This window comes from Sprattus sprattus (genome assembly GCF_963457725.1).
Source record: "Sprattus sprattus genome assembly, chromosome: 13".
In the NCBI taxonomy this organism is placed as follows: domain Eukaryota; kingdom Metazoa; phylum Chordata; class Actinopteri; order Clupeiformes; family Clupeidae; genus Sprattus; species Sprattus sprattus.
In genome coordinates, this window is record NC_137911.1 from 14,325,598 (window position 1) to 14,349,816 (window position 24,219).

A 24,219-nucleotide genomic window follows, 5' to 3' on the forward strand; every position below is an offset into this window, starting at 1 on the left:
CTCTCCGTGCTGCGACACATGTAGTTTATATTTGTGATTTATGAGGTCTCCGTGCTTCGAGACCTTCTGCAGCTGGGCCTGACATTCCACCGGGAGGCGTCCCGCCCAGGAGGATCATGGGATTCATAGCGAACTTAAACCTGACTGGGCTTGCTTGCGTGTGTGGCGGCATAGAACCACAGCAGTGGATACTTACACCCTCCAGCTTTGCATTTTAAGGCAGCCTTTTAATTTATGTGCTGATCATAAACTGTAAGATAAAAAGGCTTAACTCATTTTGCAGAGCAATTCTCACAGCTTCTAGCCTCATTTCAGCCTCCCACTCTGCATTGTTGGGAACCCCCCAGTATGTGTACATCTGTAAGAATGGATCTTAAATAAAAAACCTTCTGTTCAAGTCTTGCAGCGACCATGAATGCATCTTTCAAAAAAATAAAAACATTACTTCTCACAGCCGTTTAGTTATTTATGTTGCAAATGCAGGCTGAGCCATGGGGCCCTGGTGTCTAACAGCTCCCGATGGTCCACAATAATAATAAATTCCTGATATTTGGAAAGGATTTGATTTCAGCCTTCGCAGTTTGTGTGTTGTTGTGCATCACTGCAGAGGCCAGTAATAAATTCTGAACCTCAAGAGCTAGTGAAATTAGAAGGTTTATGTGCCGTGCGAATAACAAGGCAGCTTGGTTCGAGTGAGGTCCACCGTCAGCCAAAACCCAGGCTAGCTGAGCTAGCAAAAAGACAGCCTGGGCCGTGATCCACAGTACCGGTCATATCTGGTTTACCCTGCTTAGATTGATTTTTTTACTCTCTCTGACTTATCTTTACCAATAAAAACCACAGTCCGATTTAAGTCATAAATTCACAGAGGTTATATTATCCTGTCCACGGCAGTAAGATTTAATCTGAGAAATGGCTCAGTCTTGCTCTTTATTAGCGATCGTCGGGGTAACCTTCCACTCAATGTATCTCCACATCTGTGGCCAGGCATTGTTGAAACCACACTGCAGATTGATCTGATGGATTACCCAACTGTCAGACTCCTCTTTCCTAGAATTGCACACTCTCTGTCCATCCCTCTATCTTTATTCATCATCCCCTTTTGCACGTCTAGCATACTCAATGTTGACACTCTGCATATCTCTATCTCCTCTGAGGCAGATATTGCAGTGAGTTGTTCTATGTATTAGGAACTAGGTATTGCCAACCTGGTAAAATTGAAACCGTATAACTTTTTCCTTCCTGCTGTTGAAAGTCATTGGCCAAATGTAACGTGATCCAGATGTACCATTCTATTTTAAGGATCTTTCTCCTCTTCCATATCTATAGACTTCAGCTTTAACAGAAGCACGGCATGGTTTGCCCCAAATAAACTGACCCGGTGTCACATAGGAAAATGGCTATAGTTGAGGCAGATTTGATTTTTTTCCTGTGAAGTAACTTGGGTTCTTGGGAAGATCTGTGAGGCATTAGTTTCATGTTGACAGAAAAGCCTAAAGAGACGCCGTCTCAAATGCCCAAAGCATTGATTAATGGTGTTGAATCATAGAGTGTTAATGAGGGGGTTTGGAATAGCTTATGAATGAACACTTGGAAAGGAAAACCTTGGCAACTATCTGTTTTGTCAATTTTTTTTATGTCATTATCTAAAGTCCTAGAATCCAGTGTGTTGTTCAATTCTTGCTTCTGTGCTTTTGCCCAAGCTGCATTCTTGGCATGTCAACTCTGAAAGGATTTGTTTTGAACTGTGTGTCACTTTTACAAATTTTAGTTTTTTCCTTCCTCCGAGATGTCCAAGTTGTCACACGCGAGCATAATACTGTTAATAGACTTGGCCCTGAAGTCGTGCGAATGTGCGAGAAAACCCAAGGTAATCCTTCGTTAGTCGCCCTTTAATTTGTTCTGACACAATCCAGAGCTCTGCAAACAATATCGGTTTCAGAGACGCCGTTTACTCAGCAAGCCCCCTATGAAACCATGTTGCATATTTTCAGTAGCATTGAGCCTGACTGCCAGACACCATTACACTAGAGATAGGAATGTTTCTGTTGTCAAAACGATATTTAAAAAAAAATTAATCTTTGGGAAGGGGAGAAAAAAATGTATATTTTTCTCAATTGTGTGAGATGGCAAGTCTCTGGTATATGGCATGATAGCAGGTCTGGAATTTTGAGGGAAGGAAAAGTGGTTACAGATGTTGTTGGGGTGGGGGGTACCTTGCAGTCTGGTCCCGGTCTTTTCAGCGCCAAGATAATTTGTCTTCCAATTACTGTCTCTTTCTTCTCACATGAGTCGTAAGGGTTTGGGCGGCTGTTCTCGCGGGGAATAACTTTAACGTGAGTCCTTGTGCGGAGGAGCCCAGAGCAGGCATAGCGTGTGGGGAGTCCAAGGACAATTTTGTGGGGTATGGACGTGATGTGTGCTCCTGGGTAATTGCCATGGATGTGTTGTGGAGCGCAGAGTGTCCCTGGGGTGAGATTCCTCGCTGTGTGTTTCCCAGTCGGAGTCAGGAAAAGGCTGGCAGGAGTCTCGTATTGCAGGGGGGACTGGCTGTCTGCCTCCCTGCTTCCCTGCCTGTCTGTCTATCTGTCTGTCTCATGGATCTGGTCACTAAATCCCTCAAAAGGTCCTGAAGGCCTGGTTGCAGCTTCATGTTGCAAGAGCAGGCTAGAGAAATTGGGTTCTGGGATGAGTTTGACAAGCTTATTTACTATGTGTCCAGAATCTGTGGTTTGGAGTTCGATCCCCAGTGGCAGCAGATTTGGGAAAGGATCTGGCGTGGATCCGGTAATGGATCTGGCGTGGATCCAGATTGGAGCCACATCAGGGCCCGGTTCATGCCAAAGTTAGCTGTGATCTGGTAGAGTGTTTTCACTGACAGCCTAAGTCTGAGAACCTAGAGCCCAAATCAAGCTATTTTGTTGTCTTAATGCGATTCTATCAGCCTTTCTGTCGTTTATATAAACTACTATTTTGTAAGCTTTGACTTTATTGTCCTAAAACCATGTAATGTGGAGATTTATAGTAATACCTTTATGTCAATCCCATCTGGATTATGGCACAAGAACTGCGTCTCAGCCAGTGTCACGTTCAAGTTGAAAATTTAATTGTTGCTATTCCCCTAACGGCATTGAACATATCTCCAAACAGTTGTTTCATGGGATTTCAAAGCTGATGTTAAAGTGGCATTATGCCGCAATTGTACTTCAGGATTAGGGTTAGGATAAGCAGTTTTACCTTAAATAACAGCTTTAAAAAATGAGGGCGCTACAATGACTTTTAATATGGATAATCGCCTCTGTGCAATTGCCATACCAGGGTCCGTAGGCATATTACTGCTAAATGTAGGTTTGCCTGAAGCCGCCCGGTTTCTACTGTCTGCCGAACTAGTAAGTAGCTGATTTGCCGTCTTGCTTTGTCTTGTGTTGCACTTGCTTGATATTTGACTGTGTTAGGACAGTTGTTGACTAACTAGTTTGTCATAATGTCAAAGTCAGCACATTTCAAGAGATTTCGTTAGTTTTAGCTGCTAGCATATCTTTAGCGATTAGCAATTGATCCGTTATGCTACTTTAAGTGATTTTATAAAAAACATTCTGTGTTGAATTTTAAAGTTTAGTGTACACAGAACGCCAATGTTGTTTCCTCACCTTAGTTAGTATTTTGGTGTTTTGATCCATTACGGTCATCCTGTGCTCAGCTCAGTTACTAATCATTGATCTTGATAAACACTCTCAGAGTTTGAGTCAATGCAAGACCAGATCAGACATGCGTGTCTTCTAGTTACCAACATCCCTCATGTCAAAATGACCTCATGTCCACAAAAACAACACATTTACTCCATGTCCTATGTTGGCTGTGTCAAATAAGATCCACATGCACAACCATGTCAGTAATTTCAGACACACAGTCATTTAAAAAGGTTTTAATTTGATTTTGTCTCTGCCTGTTGTGTTCTGGGCTTTGAGAAAAATATCGTCACTTACCACAGCGCACACACCCACAGCATGTGTACTTCACATAAATAGACCCCAGAGGACTCACAAAGGAGACTGTCTGTACTCATACAAAGGTACAATTTGAGATACAATTTTAGTGTGTACAGTTTTACTGCAGTCTTATTGAGAAGCCAAGAAAACATTATATGATATCCTTCTGATGTCTGTATTTATAATTATGAATACTCTCAACGGCAGACAGGAAAAGCGTGAACATTCTTAAAAAAATGTAAAAAAAAAAAAAAATGCAATAAATCAAATGAGAACAAATTTAGTTGCTGTAACAGTTCAAGCAGTCGGCAGCCCCACCCTGTTGCTTCTCTCCCTCAGCTCTCTAATTCCCCCCGTCGCACTCTTTCTTCCATCAAGTCCTGGTCTCTCTCCTTTCTCCCCTTTCTCTCTCTCTCTCTCTTTTTCCCATTCCCCATTTCCCTCACCCTCTTTTCTCGGACTTAAGCCTCATTATTTCTGTCTCTGTCTCTCTCTCTCCCCCCTCTCTCTCTCTTCTCTCTCTTTCTCTCTCTCTCCCACTCCCCCTCTCCCCTCTCTCTTTTTCCCTGTCCCCCTCTTCCCCAGACCCCCTGCTGTGTTCCTGCCCTCTCGCTCACTTTGGCTAGTGCTCCTGGCGGGCTGGTCAGCCCCAGCGTCGGGTGTTGGGCTGTGTTTGTTCAGCAGGTAGTGTTTAAAACCCTCGTCTGGAGCCCGGCTAGCGGCGGACGGCCACAGTCCCCTAGTCCAGCAGCCCAGCAGGCCCAGCACATGTGGAAGTATCGTCTTACCTCCCCGACGCTTGTTAGGACCACAGCACAGATTCACAGCTATGAAAATAGCGATGGTAAGGACGCGGAGAGAAGAACCTGTTTGCTGCCCACTCCCGCTTAACGTTATAAGCCTGGCAGGGACGTTAAAAGCACTGACAGACTTGCCTCTGCAAATGAAAAAGGTGGCCATGAATTTGAGATATAGAGGCTGTTGTACTGTTGAAAGCTCTTTTTCAGCTGCGCTTGCCCTGGAGAAGGGGTCATTCTGGGAGTAATTAGTGTTAACATAATGTGTTTATGTAGCCCCTTCACTTGAGAAAGGAGTTCCCCACAAGACAAAAAACACAAAATATTAAAATAGAAAAAAATATGTCATTACAGTCCATAGCAACAGTGGGGGTACAGCGAAAAGATCAAGTTCACCAAGAGAGAAACACAATTGTTTTCTTATAGCAGGTCTATTTTACTTCTGAGGAGGCTGCTAAATTATTAACCACGTCTTATCACATATACCAAATGCTGTAATAGAGGCAATACCTGGAAAATATTAACTTTTATTCCTCTATGTTTTCAGCGACAACCCTTGTAAATTCAATCTCTGTTAACCCTTGCTTTTCACTTCATAAATATACCCTGACTGTCCAATACCCAGGCGCTTCAATATAACAGAAACCCCACTCCCCAAATGTAAAATAAGGTCACAGATTAAAATATTGGCACATAGTTGGGAATTATTTGAATGGCTATTGCCTAATCCCACATTTCCAGGAAGAAACTCAATAGTAAGTTGCACAGTACTGGCAGGAGTTTACGTTTTGTTATTGCTGTCTGCCTTTCAGATGACCTCCCATTCACACAGAAGGGGAAAGAGTGTGTACGTGTGTGTGTGTGTGTGTACGTGTGTGTGTGTGTGTGTGTGTACGTGTGTGTGTGTGTGTGTGTGTGTGTGTGTGTGTGTGAGAGAGAGAGAGGGAGAGATTGTGTGTGTGTGTGTTTGTGCTCATGTGTGTGTGCCTGTGTCAGCAGATATGAGCTTAAGATACGCATCAGGGCTGATATCCATCTATCCGCACTCTGTTCTGTTCCGGTGGAGGTCCAGAGATCCGAGATTATGTGGGAGAGCAAGTGCTGCTGATGCCTCTAGAAGCCAGCACGGGTCCAATGCTCTCTTTGTCGCACGCAGCGTTTATTCCTCGCCCGCAACATCCCAGTAGAGATGCCACCATAAAATAGATACAAAAGGGTCTTGATAAAGATCTTGATCTTGGTTAGGGATGATAGTTTTTGGGATGGTCCTTGAGATCATGTCTTTACTCCATCCCAAGTGGCATTGAGTAACCACCGTAAGAAATGTGGAGAGTGAGTTTTGCGATGTAACAATATTAGTTGTTCAACCACACTTTCGACAAAATGCACGCCAGGTCTGACATGCCCCAGCTTGAGTTTGTCTTAAAAGTTTAAATTATATTCGAGTTTTGGGTTCAGTCCAGGCCCTACGCCTCTACTGATGATGCTTGTCCATCACCTGCAGCACATCATCCAGTATGGAGGGCCCAAGGTCAAGGCTGAAGGAGAATGCTGAGTCGATCTCGTCTGGCTGTGGAATGTCCATAGAAGTCTGTGTGTAGTCTCTCCCTGAGTCCAGGCTGCTGTGGCCTGTGCTTGTGCTGGCGCTGGCCCTCTTGGACTCGGTGTATTCGTCCTCGACCATATCCCCTTCCTCGCTGTCGAGCAGCGGCAGGGAGCTGCACTTCTTTCGCCTCTGACTATAGTCTTGTCGCCGGGCCACCCAGTCGGGGCTCTCCTGCCCCTCGGCATCATCCAGGTTGAGACGTGGGGGTTTCGGAGGCGGCGGCGAGCAGGCCAGGAAGAGGTTCTGCTCGCTTTGGGAGCTCTGGAGCAGCAAGCTGTGCCCCCGCTTGAGGAAGGACAGATCCCCAAACCGGTCGCCCTGTCCGTCTGAGCCAATATGAGACAGGTGCCGGAAGTCACCCAGCGGAAGGCTGATCATGTTAACTGAAAGGCTGTCCCGCCGCTTGGACACCCTCCGGGGCCAACGAGCTGAGGAAGGCTTGCGGTACAGTGAGGTCTTTAACGGCATCCTGATGGTGATGTCAATTTAACACTGGAATGTTTTTCTCGCTCTTTACTCGTATGTGGAGGAGACAGTGTTTTGATGTCAATGGTTTAAAAGAAAGGTGTCATCATTGAAATAATCTCGTCTTCTAGTCTGAGAAGGAAAAGAAAGAGCAAGACATTCAAAAAATGTTTAGAGCGATCCAGGTTTAACACTGATATCTGTCAGCAACACCCAGTAAATCTAACAGCTAATTGTCATCTTGGACAAATATGACTGCTCTCTGTAGACATTAAATGAACATTCGTGCGATTTTCCCAGCACCAGATGCAGACTTTGGCTCAAGTTTAGCTGCCCTTGAAAAGGGAAAAAAGGATTTGTTTGAACACTGCACCTGTTGACTGTGCAATTATTCACAATAGCTCTAAAACAGATGCTTATAATAAAGCGCCTTTTAACAAAGTGTTTTCTTATGAATACAATATTTTTTTATATATATTTGATTATAATTTAATACAATTAGTGTGATTGTGCAATCCCCCTATTGCTCTTCTTAAGTTTTTGTTGTATCTTTTGTATTGCTCTTCTTAAGTTTACATTTTATCTTTATTCCTCACCCTTTTTGGTAACGCTTCTGCTCATATCACTTTTGAGATATTGACACGCTTCAATTCTGACACGTCCGTCCAGATCCTGTGTAGTGCTCTTGTTAAAATGGTTGCAATGCACCTTGACTCTCTTTTGTTATTGTAGTTTTTCATCCCTCTTTTTACCTATTGAAATGAATGGTGGAACTAGTGTATTGTGGCAGAGTGAGTAATGTCACAATAGGCAACAGTAAATAATGGCCAATAATGGAGACCAATATTATATGACCAATAATGGAGAAGGTCTTTTACTTCAACCATGCCATTAAGTTTACATATCTGGGTTCCAAGCAGTAGACTTGGTGTCTGTTTCCTGGCCGAAGCAGGATGCTTTTCTAAATCGCTTTGGACAAAACTGTCTTCCAAATACCTGACCTTTTACCTTTTTAAAAGGACAGATTGTGTATGAAGAAAATTGAACCATTCAAACACATTGCTGCGGACTGCTGTTATGTTAATGAATGAATGAAGATGCCACCACCAATGCGAATTAGTAACAGCCTATATTTCAGCTGATGTTCTGCTTGTGTTAATTCAAAGTGGTTAAGTAACTTAATATCTACGGTAACTAAGTTAGTCACTCAACTAGACAAGCCAACAGCTAACAGGGTAACATAACTTGGCCAATGGCAACACATGGCACTAACATTAATGTTGACAGCTTTCTTTGTGCATGGACACTCATCTACCGCTCCACAAGCATTGGCTCTTTGATTTCAACACGCTTGCAACGGCCGGCCCTGACCTGGTCCAGATCTGCTAGAGAGAGCCATAGAGATGGGCCGTTATTGGGTCGGCTGTTAGGGTAGTGTTGACGGCCCCAACAGACTCCTTCAAGACACCTTTTCTGTCCATTTCTCATCAGCTGAGCATGCTGAGCCATTCGTTAAACTCTATTGTATCACTCGAACCAAGAAACGCAAAGGGATTTGATTCACAGTCTAACAGCAGATCTAACTTGTTTTAAATGCCCACTGAAGACGTCTGCTGGATGGGATAATAATCTGGCGAGAGTTGTCCTGTTGTACAGTGAAAACAAATAACTTTTACGTGTACGAGTTGTACGAGAAAGAAAGTTGCCTGGGTGTCAAACCAGCCCTGATCATTTGTTCCTGTTCGTTACACTGAACTTATTAAGGCAGACTTCATCACAGTTGGCAGGTCAAGTGAACTGTCCTGTTTTTTTTTTTTTAAATAGTCCCTTCTCAGGCTCGGCCCATATAAGATCTGTGTTCGTGACTCGAAACACTCACACTTTAAATTTGTAAGGCACTACAGAAAACATGTTTTGTTGGCTAATAAAGGTTTTAACAGCACTTCAACAGCAGCGGGAGGTGCGAGCGTGTGGACACAACAGCATTCCTTTCGCAACATGTAACACTATGGAGGAAAGGTGGAGCTCGATGTCTCTCTCTCCCTCTTTTCCTCTCTCTTCCTCTGGACGAAGGATTAGAATTAGGGAACATTTTCCCTTCGAGCCGCAAGTTAGCAAAAACCTTATTAGCACTGATTTAATCACACACTACCTGTCCGTTTTAAACATGCCCTCCGAAAAATAATCCAAAAAACAATGACTTTAGCTGCACCTATTTCCCACGACACCTCCTTAGTGTGTCATGAAATACCTGTGCTACCTGAATCTCTTCTCTTTAGGCGGTTTGTTTTAAAGCTGTCATAACTATGTTCTATTTTGCCTGAAAAAAGTGTTTCTCCATAGACCAGAGAATATTCTATGCAGATTCAGAAATACAGAACAGATAGAGGTACATTGTAATGTTCTTACCTGGCTGGGGTCTGGTGCACCATCCGTTCCCTCTCCGCTCTCTTGCCAGTATCCTCAGTCAGGAAACGAGGCCGAGACGGATAACTGCATAGTCCGATGATAACACACCTGACATGACAGGACTTGCTCTGCTGCGAAACAAGAACGAGAGGCTGAATGAGAGAGTGAAAGAAGAAGGGAAGACTTTATGAGGCAATGCTGGAGTTTCTGCTTAACAAACACTCCTTTTAACTCCAGTTAACTCCAGACGCATGCTTGAAGGATCAATCATTTACTTCACTGGAGCTCTAAGCTGTTTTGCCAACATCATGTCATAAAATTAAAGACTCTGTGTAGGCAAGTATGTCACCCATAATTGTGCCTAACCACTGCCAATCCATTTCGCTGCCACAATTGTTATTTTACAACCAAGCTCGTTATGAATCATGATAGTCAGGCATCATTCCTCATTCTGCTTTGGTTAACAAAGCCACCAAGCTAATCATTGTCCAGAGAAACAGCCATACATTTCCCCTGTTTAATGATCTATTAGATTACCTACCATCATAGGGTCAGAGAATGCCTCACCTGTTAAGTGACTTAAGTCCAGGCTTCAGGAGGGGAGTCTCTTAACTCCTTTAGTGTTGATCTTGTGCCTTGACCTCGTTCATCTCGTGATCTCCTCTGTTCAGTGTCTTCTGCTTCCTCCTGGCTTCTTAATGTTTGAGTTCAACCTGAGGCGTGGCAGTTAGGTTGCCCAGGTGAGGTTGACGTGAATGAACAATATTTTTTTACTCCCTCTGTTTCTCTCTCTCTCTCTCACCCTCTCTTTCTCTCCCTCTCTCTGCCTCTAACCAGGGTTGACTGGTCTGTTTGCCCTTTGGTGAGGTCACACACCCTCCAGTCAGATGCTATAAATCTGATGAGTACAGGCCTTTAGATGAGGAATGGATAGATTGTCTCGCTCTCTCTCTCTTTCTTTCTCTCTCTCTCTCTCTCTCGTGTCTTGATCTGACCCCCTGTTGCTCTCACAGTCTCTGTTCATTCACTCTTTCCCATTCTTTGTCACCCCCCACCCTCCTCTACTCTCTCCCTCTCTCTCCTACCCTTTCTTATTCCTCTCTTTCACCCACTCTCTTTCTCTATCTCATATTGTGTCTCTGTCCCTCTTTCCTGGGAAACCGCTCCTGTGTGGAAGCACACAGCACATTCCTGTGTGTGTGTGTGTGTGCGAGGAAGTATGTGGGTGCGAGTGTGCGTGCAAGTGTACTTGTGAGTGTGTATTTGGGTGTGTGTGTGCGAGTGAGTGTGCGTGCGAGTGTGCGTGCGTGTGTGTGTTTGGGCTGTGTGGGGGGCTCTGTCCGGAGGGGGTTAACAGATTCCTAATCTCCGTGTCTTTGTCCTCACCCTGCTGATTTCCTGTGTGCTCTAAGCTGTGGCAAAGCCACCCGTCATCCATGCCGCCCGCCAAAGCCACACAGCTCCTGGTAAGCGAGAGAGAGAGAGAGAGAAAGACGAGAGAGACGAGAGGGGAAATCATCAGTACTGTTGTACTTAACACTGTATGTGATGACGTATGTCATTACAATTAAGGTACATTAAATTGGAATTGAATTGAATGGAAGTGAAGCAAGTGGAAATTAATTGAATTGATAGTCACTGGTTTTGCATGGGGCCTTCCAACAACAACAACAACAACAAAAAACGGCAGAAGCAGTGAGACAAGCACAGACCAGGCAGAGTTGCGCAAGGCTTCATCAGCAATAACTGTAGCCATCTCGGAGTTCTCACGCCTGCCACCACACGTGTTGGTAGGTCGTATCGCAAACACATGGGAGGGAGTTTTTTTCTTTCCCCCCTTTTTCCTTTTTTTCTTTTCCCCTTCTCTACTTTTGCCACATTCCTTGGCATGATTTGTAGATTTCAATGGCTGAAAAAAAAAGATTGTGTTTTTAAAATTGTGATTAGTTTAGAACTATTTACTCTGTGGTGGTTTACAGTAAGGACTGTTCAGAGTACCATTTCGGCAAAGATCCAGAATTTTTGCCTAAATGCGCTGTTTCTCATTTCTTGTGCAAATAAATAGACAGAGTAGAGAATTAGTTGGGCGTTTGCTTTGCCCTGATGGTGTTGCAAGTCGTTTTAAAATATTTTGTCACTGTTTGCAGTGCAGCACCTTATGTAAACATTGACAACTTCATTTAGAATTTGACGAATGCAGCAAAGTATAATTCATGAAATCCCGTCAGCTTTGTTTCCCAAAACTAGGCCAAGAATGATGTTTACTTTTGTTAAGCATTATTCCAGGCATGTATGTAAGCCAATCATACCTTCATTTTTTAGCCATGAGAAAGCAACACAATGCTGCAACCTTTCTCAGTGTCCCCTGCAGAGTTCTCTCTCTGCTCTGGATTAGGAGAACAAATGATTTATTTATCAAGAGCTTTATAATCATTCAGTTGGAGTCGGTGGACACCTAGAACCTTGCATACCCTCAATCTACTCGTCTGATGGGTTAAGCTTTACGACCCTAAAAGGGTCTAGTCAGAATCTTGTAATAAAGGGTTATCCGTGGAACCCTTTACAAAGATGTATTGACCCTACGCTCAATTTGAATTGTAATAACTCCTTTATCAATTGAAGTACAAGGTTCTACTTAGTGTTGTGTTGCCTGTTTGAGAGACCCTGGGACAGTGGTGTAGTCTGGCATGTTTGAGAGACCCTGGGATTGCGTGTAGAAGCGGGCACAGTGACTGTAGTGTGGTACAGTGTAACGTGTGAAGGAGAGGCTGGGGCCTGGTCTTACCGCAGGCCTGTGCACAGATGCAAGCACTGGGAGGAAGACGGCGGCCGAAGGGGCGGGGAGGTCCCTGCGTCCCAGCCTCAGCTGTCTGGCGGGCTGCTCCATCCGCTCTGCTCAGCGTCACCGCCACAGTCCTGTTCCCCCACCTCTCCCCTGGGAGGGGGCCGTACATCTGGAGCGAACGGGTGGAGCCCAGCTGTTTGTGTTTGTGTGTGTTTTTGTGTGTGTTTGTCTGACTTAATGGTTTGTGTAGATTGGTGTCCTTATTTGAGTGTGTGCATCGGTTTGAGTTTCTGACTTCCTTAATGTTTCTGTGTGTGTATGTGTGTCCTTATTATTTGTCTGTGTCCTTGTGTTTTCTTTTTAGGCATGCGTGCATGCATGCATTTCTTTGTGTTTGCGTGTGTGTGTGTGTGTGTGTTTGTGTGGTTTGTTTGCCTGCAGAATTAATTTTCAACACCAGACACACAGTGTTCTTCTCTTGGAGAACAGCACATCAGGAGTCATCTCCGCCTGGCCTGGTCCGCGTCAGAACCACTTCCTGACGGGCCTGGCTGAGGTTAACGGGCTGACCGCTAGGGCCCAAGACGGGGGCTCGTCCCCCCTGATTGCTGCATTACTGATGGGCTCCTTTCAAACAGGTCCAATAAACAACAATCCTCCCTCTTCACAAAGACTCTGGTGCTCCAAAATTCAAGCAGTTACTCACGCAAATGAAATAACACCAGCCTCACCATAACATTTACTCAAGCCCTGGAACCTGGAACTCGCAGAACAATACAGAAATATGTTTTATTTGACTTTTTTCCCCCCCATATTTCTGTAGAAGTCTAGCCATCTCTTTTTGTCAAGCAAGCAGTTCTGCAGCCCTAGATTCATGCTAGCAGATAATCAAAGGGCGATGTAATTGCCCGCCTTAACCCATGTTGTGGCCTTGAGAGAGGGTTGTCACACGATCAGAAGTACAAGGTGGGGTTTGCTTTCATGTTGTTTTTAGTATGCCTCTCTGACTCTGGATTGATTACTTTGGCCTTGGCTGATGAGAAGAATGGCTGGTTCATTGTGTTCTCTGGGCCAGTCGGCAGACCACTGCTGGTGTTGTTGCGGTCGCGGCTTGTGTGTGTGTGTGTGTGTGTGTGTGTGTGTGTGTGCGTGCCCTAGGATGCAGCCTGTTTTCTTCACCGTCACCCGGAAAGTGTTTCCAGACGTGGCTCATAGTGGCCTTTGTAAGCAGCGTGGCTGAGGCTTTGTGTGTGTGTGTGTTTTCGTGTTCATTGTACATTTCGTTCTCTGTCTTACTACTGCCTCCCAAACACACACACAAGCGAAGCCCAAAGTAAATAAGGTTTGTGAGTGGAGACGATGTGACTCGGCCTTAAACATGCGAGGGCTCGTCCTTCCCGCTGGCTCAGCATGGGGCCCGGGCCGGGGCGGAAGGAAGTGTAGCCTTGCGGTGATTTACTGCTGTTTGGACTAGAGGAGCTTCTGTGTGAGAGCCACTGTGAGTCTGCAGTGCAGTGCAGTGAGTCACTCTGATGGCACGGTGGCGGGGGTCCAACTGAAACTCACCTGTCGGGCAAAACACCTGTGTGAGCCAGAACCAGAGCAGCAGCAGCAAACAGACGGCGTCAAGACATCACGCTTGACTCACGCGGCTCGTGCGAAGCCCAGCTCCTAAGAGGCCTTGTCATGTCGTCTTGCGTAATTACACGAAGTGAGAAATGCCACTGCCGTAATAGGATGGAGTAGAAAAAGAATAGAGTCTCTGATTTCAACCGCTGAAGGAACTGATGGTGGATGAGGTTGTAGAGCTATTTAAAATTGATGCTAAACTCATTAAACACATAAGCTCTTATACCTAATAAATCTTTCAGTTATTAGTGGTAAAGCTGTAATACTATGTTTATATTGTTTTATTTAACATGCTGCAGGTAGTCAGGATAATATACTTTTTATAGTGCAGTGTTATCTGCTTATTGTTATTTGCCATAATTATACTCTATAGTTGTGAGTGTGTAACTGGTTGCGTTTTAAAGTAAGCCTGACCGCATGTGTTTACTGTTTGTGTGCAGAAGTGGATTTGATTTTGTTGAGCAACATAATCAGAATTTTGTTTTCCTGGACACGCTTGATTACTGACCTCCCTTAAAAGGAGTTGGATTTTATTCCGACCTTCCTACTTATGCTTGATTCGCTTAGATCTGAAGGGAGAAGTAGTCTGAGAGAAAAAACAACTAGGTCTCAATTTGATATGTCTGTGTGTTTGTGTGTTTGAGTTTGTACCTCACAAGTTGTTGGATTTCGGGAAATTGGTCTGAAAATGTTTACTGTCAGATGTCCTCTGGCACGTAGCGATTTGGAGTTATTAAATCAAGGGCCTTGATATTTGAGTTTCTTTGCGGCCCCAGATGAAACTCTGGAGGTAAACACTGAACTGCTCCTGCGCTCCCAGAGCTGTTTGACCAACATATTAATGCCATAAGATGCCAGTTTCTACCCCTGTGCCAACACTGCCACACTCTGTGCTTTTCCCCACATGGTGCCCAGGACTGCCATTAGGAGCCACATGCAGTTATCATCAGTGAGATGATAAACAGTCCTATCAGGCATTCCTAACGTCTCTAAGGGCGAGACAGATGTTTGATTTGCATTGGTAAAGTGGCACGGCAGATATAATAGCTGAGTGTGAGTGTTTGCCATTGTTTGGAGTGAGTGAGATGATAAACAGTCCTATCAGGCTTTCCTAACGCCTCTGAGGGTGAGACAGATGTTTGATTTGCATTGGTAAAGTGGCACGGCAGATATAATAGCTGTGGGTGTTTGCCATTGTTTGGAGTGGATTTTTCAGTGACAATGGTTAGAGTTATTTGTATATAGAGCTACCCTATCCCTACACATGAATGGTATCATAGCTCCTCGTCTGATATGCTCTTATTCGTATTGGCATTATTTGAAGTTCCCCCAGGTCGTTAGCGTGTTAATCATCTTTTAATTACCGTTTCTCGCCAACCGCGAGCTTATGTTGTGGGAAGTCCAACTTATCACGAGCCGTCAAAGTAATTTCTGTTTCTGGGCCCACTTTCCCTTGCGGGTCTCTTTGATCCTGATGCGTTGCGTCGGACAGATGTGTTAGAGGAGATCGAATCTCTGTTCTGGCCACCATCACGTTCACCCCTCAGCTCTGGGGCTCTGAGGCGGACAGCCCCATCGCATCAATCATGCACAGGGTACTTTTAAAATCATTCTTTCCCTCGCACTCACTCTCTGTCTGTCTCTCACCTCCATTTCTCTTTCAGTCTGTTTATTTCCCCGCACTGAACAGGGGAGGTGAAGGGCAGAACGCTGCTCTCTATCCACCTCGTTCAGGTCCAGTCCAAACTCATCTATTTATCCTTCATTCCCGTGCTGAAGAATTGAATTTAGTTATTATAAATATATCGATGTCTTGGAGTGTTTCACTAAAGTCTGGGGGGATAGAAGAATGCATTTGCAGGGTAAATGAAGAGGGTGTGTTGGGTGTGGGTGTGTGAGCTTAACGTCTGAGAACATGATTGATACTGAGCAATGATTGCTTATCTTTTGTTTTGGTTTTGTTTTCTGTGTGAATTTCCCCTCAAACACTTTTCTACTTGCTTGGGTTTTCAGTCTGTCTTGTTTTTACCTCTGTGGGTTTCCTTTTTACTGGTAAGACAGAAGACTTAAAAGCCAAAGTCTCTTTCCTTCTCTGCCTCTTTCTTTCTCTCTCTCGCTCTCGCTTTGTTTTTTCTCTGCCTTCTTCTTCCCTTCCTTAGATCTTTCTCTCTCTCTCTCCCATTTTTCTTTTCTGTTCCTTTCATTCAAGTTTCTTTTCTGAACCTTTCCCCCAAATGTGATTGCATACTTTAGTCTTTTCATCAATTAGACACTGGGGCCAGGTGCTCTGTTTCATGCACACAATAGCTCCTGCATCTTTGTCATTTACAAAAGCAGCTCCAGAAGTTGGCTGGCGGATCTGTGCTCTAAAGCGCTCCACTCAGGAAGGGGAGCCTTAAACTGTGTTTCAGCTCCTCTTAGCCACACACACACACACACACACACACACACACACACACACACACACACACACACACACACACACACACACACACACACTGTTCTCCCTATTCCCTGGCTCTAAGTACTCACAAATCTATCTCCGCTTGTCACTACCTCCCATCAAACACGCACAAGTACAGACACACACATGCACAGTTCTCCTTATACCCTGGCTCTGAATGCTCACAGATCTATCTCCACTTGTCACACACATACACAATCCAACACACACTCATAAACACAAATGTACATACACACACACACTCACCTCCCTTCTCCCTGGCCCAAAATATTCACAGATCTTGTCTGCGTATTATTCTCACCCGCCCGTAACGCATTTGTGAGAAGAATACAAAATTGTATATTTTTTACTTCCCTTCCTTTTCTTTGTTCTCTCGTTCAGTTTAAATTTCATCTTTGTGCTCTGGCACGCTGTCTCTCCTAGCCGGGGTGTTTGTTTGAGTTAGCGGAGAGCTCTAGGCACGCGGCTCGCACGGACGTAGAACTCTCCTAATGATCTCTAAATAAGTGTTTGGCCCCCATTAATCACCCTAGCCACATCACACTGACAGAAATTAGAACTTTTGTGTGTGTGTGTGTGTGTGTGTGTGTGTGTGTGTGTGTGTGTGTGTGTGTGTGTGTGTGTGTGTGTGTGTGTGTGTGTGTGTGTGTGTGTGTGTGTGTGTGTGTGTGTGTGTGTGTGTGTGTGTGTGTGCGCGTGCGTGTGTGCTGATCTGTAGGTGTCAGATTTCACTATAGCTCCAACACAAAGTCTGATAAATAGAGGGTTTAGTCATTCAATTTGGTAATTATCTCTACAAACCGACAAACAATTGTACAACTGTGTAGAACACTCTCTGCAATGGCAGGTGGTTGACTGCAACCTGAGAACTGTCGCTTTACAGCTTTACCCGTGAGCAGAGAAATCTTCAGAGAGGATTATGTAATTTCTACATAATTTTTCTCGAACATTTGGTTGTCAGTTTGAGAATTTGAGAATAGACACACACAACACACACACACAGTGCACATGTGGTTGAGTGTTGTGTGATGGGTTCCCTTCTTCCTGTGACAGAGAGATTCCGAGCACTGTGCAATCATGGGATTCCTGTCCACTCCTCTTTCTTCTGTCTTAATCCCTCACAGTGTAGGCCTATCCCAGAAATGCATGTTGAGATGGAAGGCTTATTTAAGCGAAAACTCAAGCTACGTTCACACTGCAAGCCTTAGAGGTCAGTTTGAATTTATTGCTCGGATCCGACTTGTCTCTGTTTGGCTGAAGGTAAAGAGCTGATAGTAAGCAGACACGTTTATCCAACGTGACGTAGACAGACAGCTTCCACCATTGCGCCCACATAATGGCTGTTCACACTATTTAAAACAAAATTTGGCCAATGTCCTCTAATTCCTGTGTGAACTGGTCACAGTCCTGATGTGACCTGCCCATGCAGAGGTACAATGACTAAGATGTCACATGCAGCAGGGATGCATCAGCCAGCCAGCATTAAGATCAGGTTCAGGTTCATTTATGCTTTTATTAAGAAGTCCATGTGCAGTGGAAGCCAGCGGATTCGTGAGCAGATAATAACGAGGATGAGCCAAATTTGTATGAGATCTAACACCTCATTGTCCCTCCATAGACTACCTCAAGTGCAGCGGCCTTCCATGTTTGTATTCACTGAATGACTCCCGCCGGAGCAGAAGTGTGATGACTGTCGATCTAGAGGGACATAAAAGTAGGTTCATACAGAGGTGCAGTCTAAAAACATGTAACTCTTCAAAACACTCATTTCAACTGATGATATTACAAGGACAAAAATACACTTCAAGCCCTTTCTGTCAGTTAGTCCAGTGAAACCACATGTAACGAATCGGTGAAACAGTTTTGATGGTTGCAATGGATACATTATTTTGTGTGTGTGTGTGTGTGAGGAGGAAGTGATATCAGATCGTAAAGCTGGTTCTAGTAAGCTGTGTGTGTGTGACATCAGCCTTGTTTAAACTACCCCCCTTCACTACCCCCCTTCAGTCCCAGGGGAGGAGGATGATGTTATCTCTCCAGCTCTGCTCCCGCTGTCTGTGTGAGGTGGTGATGGAGGCTCAGGCGCGGTTGTCTGAGTAGTAGGCCCTATGCTGCGCTTTCCCATCTGCTCAACCCTCCTCCTCCCCCTCCTCCCACCGACCCAGCGCACACACCTCTGCACACTGAGTTATAATGTGATTCACAGACACACACACACACACACACACACACACACACACACACAGACAGAGACATACACACACATATACATACACTCACTCTAGACCAGACACCATAACAGATCACTTCGTCACCTTAGAACACATGCCTGTAACGCATTTTGTGTGAGTTATTGTGATTCACAGACCAAACACACACACACACACACTGCACGGACTAGGGAACACCCCTTCAGTGATTGAGCGGCAACGTCATCATGCTTAGTAACACCTGGGCTAGACGACGCACAACCTGGTTACCTCATCATTCCTTAGCAGCCACATCAGTCTCTGAGAATGACTGACTGACTGACTGACTGACTGACTGACTGACTGACTGTCAAACACGCATACACATTTGATATCTAGATATGCTCTGCATTGCTATGTTTATATATTAATATTATCTGAAGAGATCTGTCAGGAGAATATATAGAAATTATGGGGGTTGCAAGCCTAGTCTAACCCAGTCTTTCTTCTGACTGCTATTGGGTTGTGAGCGCCTAAGCTTATTCCAAACCAGACACCATGAGGTCTTAATATAGACAAACAACTGGCACAACCAGTATCTGGGTGCATCTCTACTTTTGCACGTGATATTATCTTATTGACAACAGTACAGTAGAATGCCCTATTAATCTAACCCTGGAGAACAATGCACCTTGGGTGTGTAGACGTCTGACTGTCGGGCTTGTCTCAGCTGTAATATATTTGTAATATATTTTTGAACAGTAGAGGGAGTATTGGAGCTGAGGTATGGTAAGATGTGAGGGGGGTGGGGGTGGGGGATTTGCTGTCTCACAGGGTCGAAAGCAACACTCCTTTTTTCCCTTTTCTTTTTTTGGTCTAATTGAAGATGCAACAGTTGTTTATTTACCTAATTGAGCTTGCGTGATATTTCATGGTTACATGTTTGGAGCAGCGCAACCTGAGCTCATTTTCGCTGCAATGGTAATCACAGGCCTTAGTCCAACACGCGACGCATCGCCCCATACAGTTCCGCTCCGCTCCTCTTCTCCTCCCCTCCCTTTCCCTCGTTCTTACTTTTTTCCTCCCTCCCTCTCTATACACACGGGTGGTTGACGGAGCCTTCATCATCTCTTCCAGATGGTTTACCTCACAGAATTACTTGCCCTTTGCTATTTTTGCTTATCCCTAAGACACACACAATCATACACACACGCACACACGCATGCACGCAAATATACACACACTGTTCCTCTCTCATTTTTTTAACTTTCCCTTAATTTCACTCACTCACTTTTAAGACATACACACACACACACACACACATATACACATGCAGACAGAGACAGACAGAGAGAGAGAAAGGCACAAACAAAACCCACAGACTCCTCTGCACTCGTGGTCTTGTTAGGTGGACACTTCCCTGGCACAGCAGGCTTCCTCTCTCTAATCCCCTAAAACAACGGTTTGTTCTGCAGACAGCGTGGCCCCCAGGTCCACCCTCCTGAGGGGCAGGAGTTGGGGGACTTTAAGCCCAGACGGTGGAGGCTGCAGCTGGGCCTCTGGGCCTCCTGCTCCAGCCTGCCGCTACTGCTGCGGGAGAGACTGGAACCCTGTACCTCTGGAGCCTGTGTCTGCGTGGCTTTACTTTTTTCACTGTAGTAGAGTACCCGTGAGTCTTGTGTCACAGAAAACCACAGTGGTCACGAGTGGTATAGCTTAATTCTACCAATATCACTGCTGGGCTTTGATACCCAGAGAGCCTGCATACTGGTCAAATGTATGCTTGTTACTGTAAGGCATTCTGGGTAAAAATAAAGAAATGAATGGACATAAAAGTAAACAAACGGAAAATGTAAATATCAGTTGTGAATTATCATTTAAACAAGGCTTTCATCTCATCTCATTCAACTCGTACAGTAAAACTCATGTGCTTCCCCTCTGTCTGCCTGTCGGTCTGTACCTGCCTGTTATGCTTTCTTCGGAGTTGGCGACAGTGTCACTTAGGCACTGTGCAAAACGTGAAATCATAGTGCCATTTCAAATTTTGTTTCCAGCACTGAAAGTACACCAATTTGTTCCAGTATGTTTTATTTAAGACTTTTTCATTTTCAAACTTGCATGGAGTTAACCATAGTGGACAAGTGACTAACTATGGGCATCAGACAGGCTGTGTTTGCTAAGCATTGGTGACTTCAGGCTTGGAACCCTGGTGGTTTTTCGAGGACGAGATCCCATGTGCGTCTTCAGCCAGTTCTGGCAAGACATGGCAACGTCTCCATCCCACGACCTCGTCAGTCGGCCCGCAACCTTTCACACACAGCAGCATTGGCCAGTCATGGTCTCACTCCCAACACTCCCACGCTGGGCTCTGCTCTTTTTTCTATCCCTTTCTTTAACTTTTTCTGTGTCTGTCTTTTTCTCCCTCTCTCTCTGTGGCTGTCTTTCTGTCACTCCCGCCCTCTCCCTCTGTCTCTGTCTCTCTCTCTCTCTCTCTCTCTCTCTCTCTCTGTCCCCGCCATCTTGCATACTCAGGAGTGTGATCACTAAGAAATTCTTTGGAAATATTTTTGTGACCTTTTGTGTATTTGATTGCTGCAAAGTCAAATATTTACAGGCTCCTGCCTGTTTGTCATGTGATGGCATGTTGTTTGTGTTTAAGCATAAGGTAAGCCTTGCCGTCTATGCTAATGTAGACTCACAATGCCGACAAAGAAAAGTGATGTCACTGACTGTGTGTGTGTGTGTGTGTGTGTGTGTGTGTGTGTGTGTGTGTGTGTGTGTGTTATGGTGTTCCCATCACCTCATGCAGGCCTCCCTGACCTCCGGTCGTGACTACGAGAGCCTGGTGCTGATGAGGATGCGGCAGGCAGCAGAGCGTCAGAGGCTCATCGATGAGATGCAGAAGGAAGACGATGACGAGGAAGCAGCGGCCACCAGTACCAAAGGCAAGGCAAAAGCCTGACCCTAACACTGGATCCTATTGGGCCCCCTTGGAACATAATCCAGTATCAGGGTGCTTGATTGGTCAATTGGAGTCTTGCTCCAATCAATACGAGCTCTGATTTTGTTTGGAGAAGATGTTTGGACGTGGCAAATTGTTCAGTAAATATGTGAGACTGGGATCTCTATTGCTTTAGTTTCATAAAGCCATGTTGCTCAGTATATGGACAATTTAAATGTGTATTTTTATTGTAATTTAGCTTGTGGGAATGGAATAAATGTTGTTTTTTTTTTTCTTTTTAGAAGTGTCTGTGCTGTGTTTTTCTGACTTGTGATTATAGTAGGTGACACCGTCGGGGTGTCTGTAGCCTAGCATCTACAATTGCTTGCCCTTAAAAGGAAGAGAGGTTTAAAACAACAAAACAAACAAATAAACATTAAACCAACATGATGGGATTTTTATGCAAAACAATATTTGGAAAGAAGGGAGCAATGTATTTACACACCAATGCCAAATACACCCCAAAACACATGCAGTGTGTTTATCCCCTCCAGCAAAAAAAACTTGGTACTTAGCTTGAAAAATATGAACAAAAAAAAAACATCAACAACAGTTCTCCAAAATATGCTCCATCCTCCCAGTACCCAAACCACTGACCTTGTCCCTTCTGGAAAACTGTTTTTGTGAAGAAATCCTCTCAGCCCCATTGTTTAAGCATCAGTTCCAGCTCTAGGCCCACTAAACGTGGTGCTGTCACTGTGGGGTAGTGTAAATATGGGTCTTTAGAAGACCAGAGTTTGTCTACAGAATGAAAACTGGGCATGGCCCAAACCCGCTTCACTGAGCTTGTGGTTGGTTTGGTGATTGCTCTCAGATTCCTAGATGTCAAAGGCTGCCAGTCTGAAATTGCAGTGACTGTCGTAGGCGACGTCAAGACTGCATGGTATTGAAAGTTTGGTAGATTTATCGTGTGCTCTTGAACCTCAGTAGTAATGACCGTAAAATCTTCTCATAAAAATGTAAACAATGTTTTCTTGATAGCATTGTACATTTTTTGTGGATAACCTGAACATAAGTACTCAAGTACTGAAAGTCTTGAACCTTCACAGGAATGGGTATAGCTGGAGTATTGACAACAAACCTGCCCTCTCCATTCTCCCATCCTTCCCCCCCCTCCCGCCTCACTCAGCCAGTCATGTACTTCCACCAATTTGACAGACATGCTTGTTGCCTAATCCCTGACTTCTGGACCAATGCCTGAGTCTCATTGCTAACAGGTCGAGGCTCATTAACAAACTTCAGGTTATATTCTCATAATGCTATCCATGCTATTTAATGAGTCTGGTCCACGTCAGCCTATGGAGGCAAATGATCATGTTAAGATAAGCTTTCTGGGAGGACAAAGTAGAATAGAAAGAAAGAAAGAAACATGTTTTTGGCTCATGTAAGAGGAAATTCTAAACTTGTTCAAGATCCAAATTTTTTATTATCCAAAACAGTTCTTTTTACGCATCATCGAAGATAACATGAACCTCTGTGACCGTTTCACTGTTGTCCAGTTGTACAGTTCTGTGGGGTATTGCACATAATATCTGTCATGAGATATCGATAACATCTGTGCTGTTAGTAGCACTAGCAAATAGTAGCTAGTGTTTTAACTAATTCACAACTGCCAAAAATATTGTTCCAGGGAGACTACAATCACGTCAGTAATTTATGGCACCCTTGAATAAATGATAAGTATGATGGACAGATGTACAATAGTGGTCCAACAAGAGATGGAAATTATATTAATTGGTTACAACCCTTGCCTGACCAGTTTTGTACCCTGGTCTTTCGGCAGATTCTCTTGGAACCACATTGGGGTCCTTCAGATCCGGTGGGGACAGCTGAAGTGTTTTGTAACATCTCCCTGTGAGACGTCTACAAAACATAACAGAATGATTATGGTGTCCCCCAGAGCGGTATGCTGTAATAGTGTCTATACATGGGTCTGTGGGCCCATTTCCTGCTGTCATTAAGATACTTAGGCGCCCAAGTAATCGCCCGATCCAAAAAACCCAAGTGATCCTTCTCGTTGGTGCTTTCCCAGCTAGCACACAACTGCGTTACACAACGACAGGCTGTGGCAGGAAGACGCCGGCCCCTTCCCTTCTTTCGCCCTGTACTCCTTTCCTCTTCCCTCAATCCCATTCTTCCTCTCTCTTTCTATGTTTGGGCAACACTGCCTCCATCACATGGTTCTGTTTACACACTTTCTAACCTCCTTGGAAAACGGAAAAATTGTAAAAAAGTTTTAACGCACAAAGTCTGTCCAAATTACAACACAGGAAATATAATTACAGCTCCAGATCTCTAGGAGAACACATCCTGCATAGAGCCAGGCTAGCAGAGCGACAGGCTACTTTACTTTACTTTACTTTATTCATGCTGAGCAAACAAAAACACAAACACAGCAAGTATAGAGTACAGACAGCACACAATACAAGCAGCAGCATGAAAGGGTGATCCCTGAGAAGCAAAGAATGCTTTTAGTGGGGACCCATTGACACCCCCCCCCCCCCACACACACACACACACACACACACACACACACACACACACACACACACACACACACACACACACACACAACAGCCAAACAGAGATACACAGAGATACACATGCACCCGACACAACATCCAGACATAAGTTGGCAGAAACAACATATGGGTGCACTATTATAGGTCACTGTGGTCACACTGTGGTCACACTGTGGTCACACTGTGGACCACCGGTGCCACTACTTGTATAAGCCATAGGAGGATAGCAGTTTCAATTTGACATTTAGTTTGAAGGCCAAGAAGGACTGTGACATTTTTATGAAGCCTTCAAGCCTGTCCCACACCTGTGGTCCTCTGGAGACAATACTTAGGCTAGTGCTCTTCAGTTTCCTTCCTTTACTG

At 44.6% G+C, this 24,219-nt stretch overlaps 2 protein-coding genes across 3 annotated transcripts in view; one reads left to right on the forward strand and one right to left on the reverse strand.

Moving 5' to 3' along the window:
• Positions 1–21,539, forward strand: part of dnajc17 (DnaJ (Hsp40) homolog, subfamily C, member 17) — a 47,901-nt gene extending 26,362 nt beyond the window's left edge. The window contains exon 11 of one of the 2 annotated variants that reach the window (XM_080850135.1): positions 21,143–21,539. In XM_080850135.1, the coding sequence (XP_080706261.1) occupies positions 21,143–21,295 (153 nt within the window). In that variant the 3' untranslated portion in view covers positions 21,296–21,539. Of the gene's footprint in view, positions 1–4,574; positions 5,638–21,142 lie in introns of those variants that run through there. The other variant, XM_080850134.1, reaches the window with a different exon arrangement.
• LOC308374361 (cdc42 effector protein 3) lies at positions 5,740–7,283 on the reverse strand. Its single transcript, XM_080850137.1, has one exon. The coding sequence runs from the start codon at positions 6,858–6,860 to the stop codon at positions 6,261–6,263; it is 600 nt and encodes a 199-aa protein (XP_080706263.1). The 5' UTR covers positions 6,861–7,283; the 3' UTR covers positions 5,740–6,260.
• Positions 21,540–24,219: the final 2,680 nt, after the last annotated feature.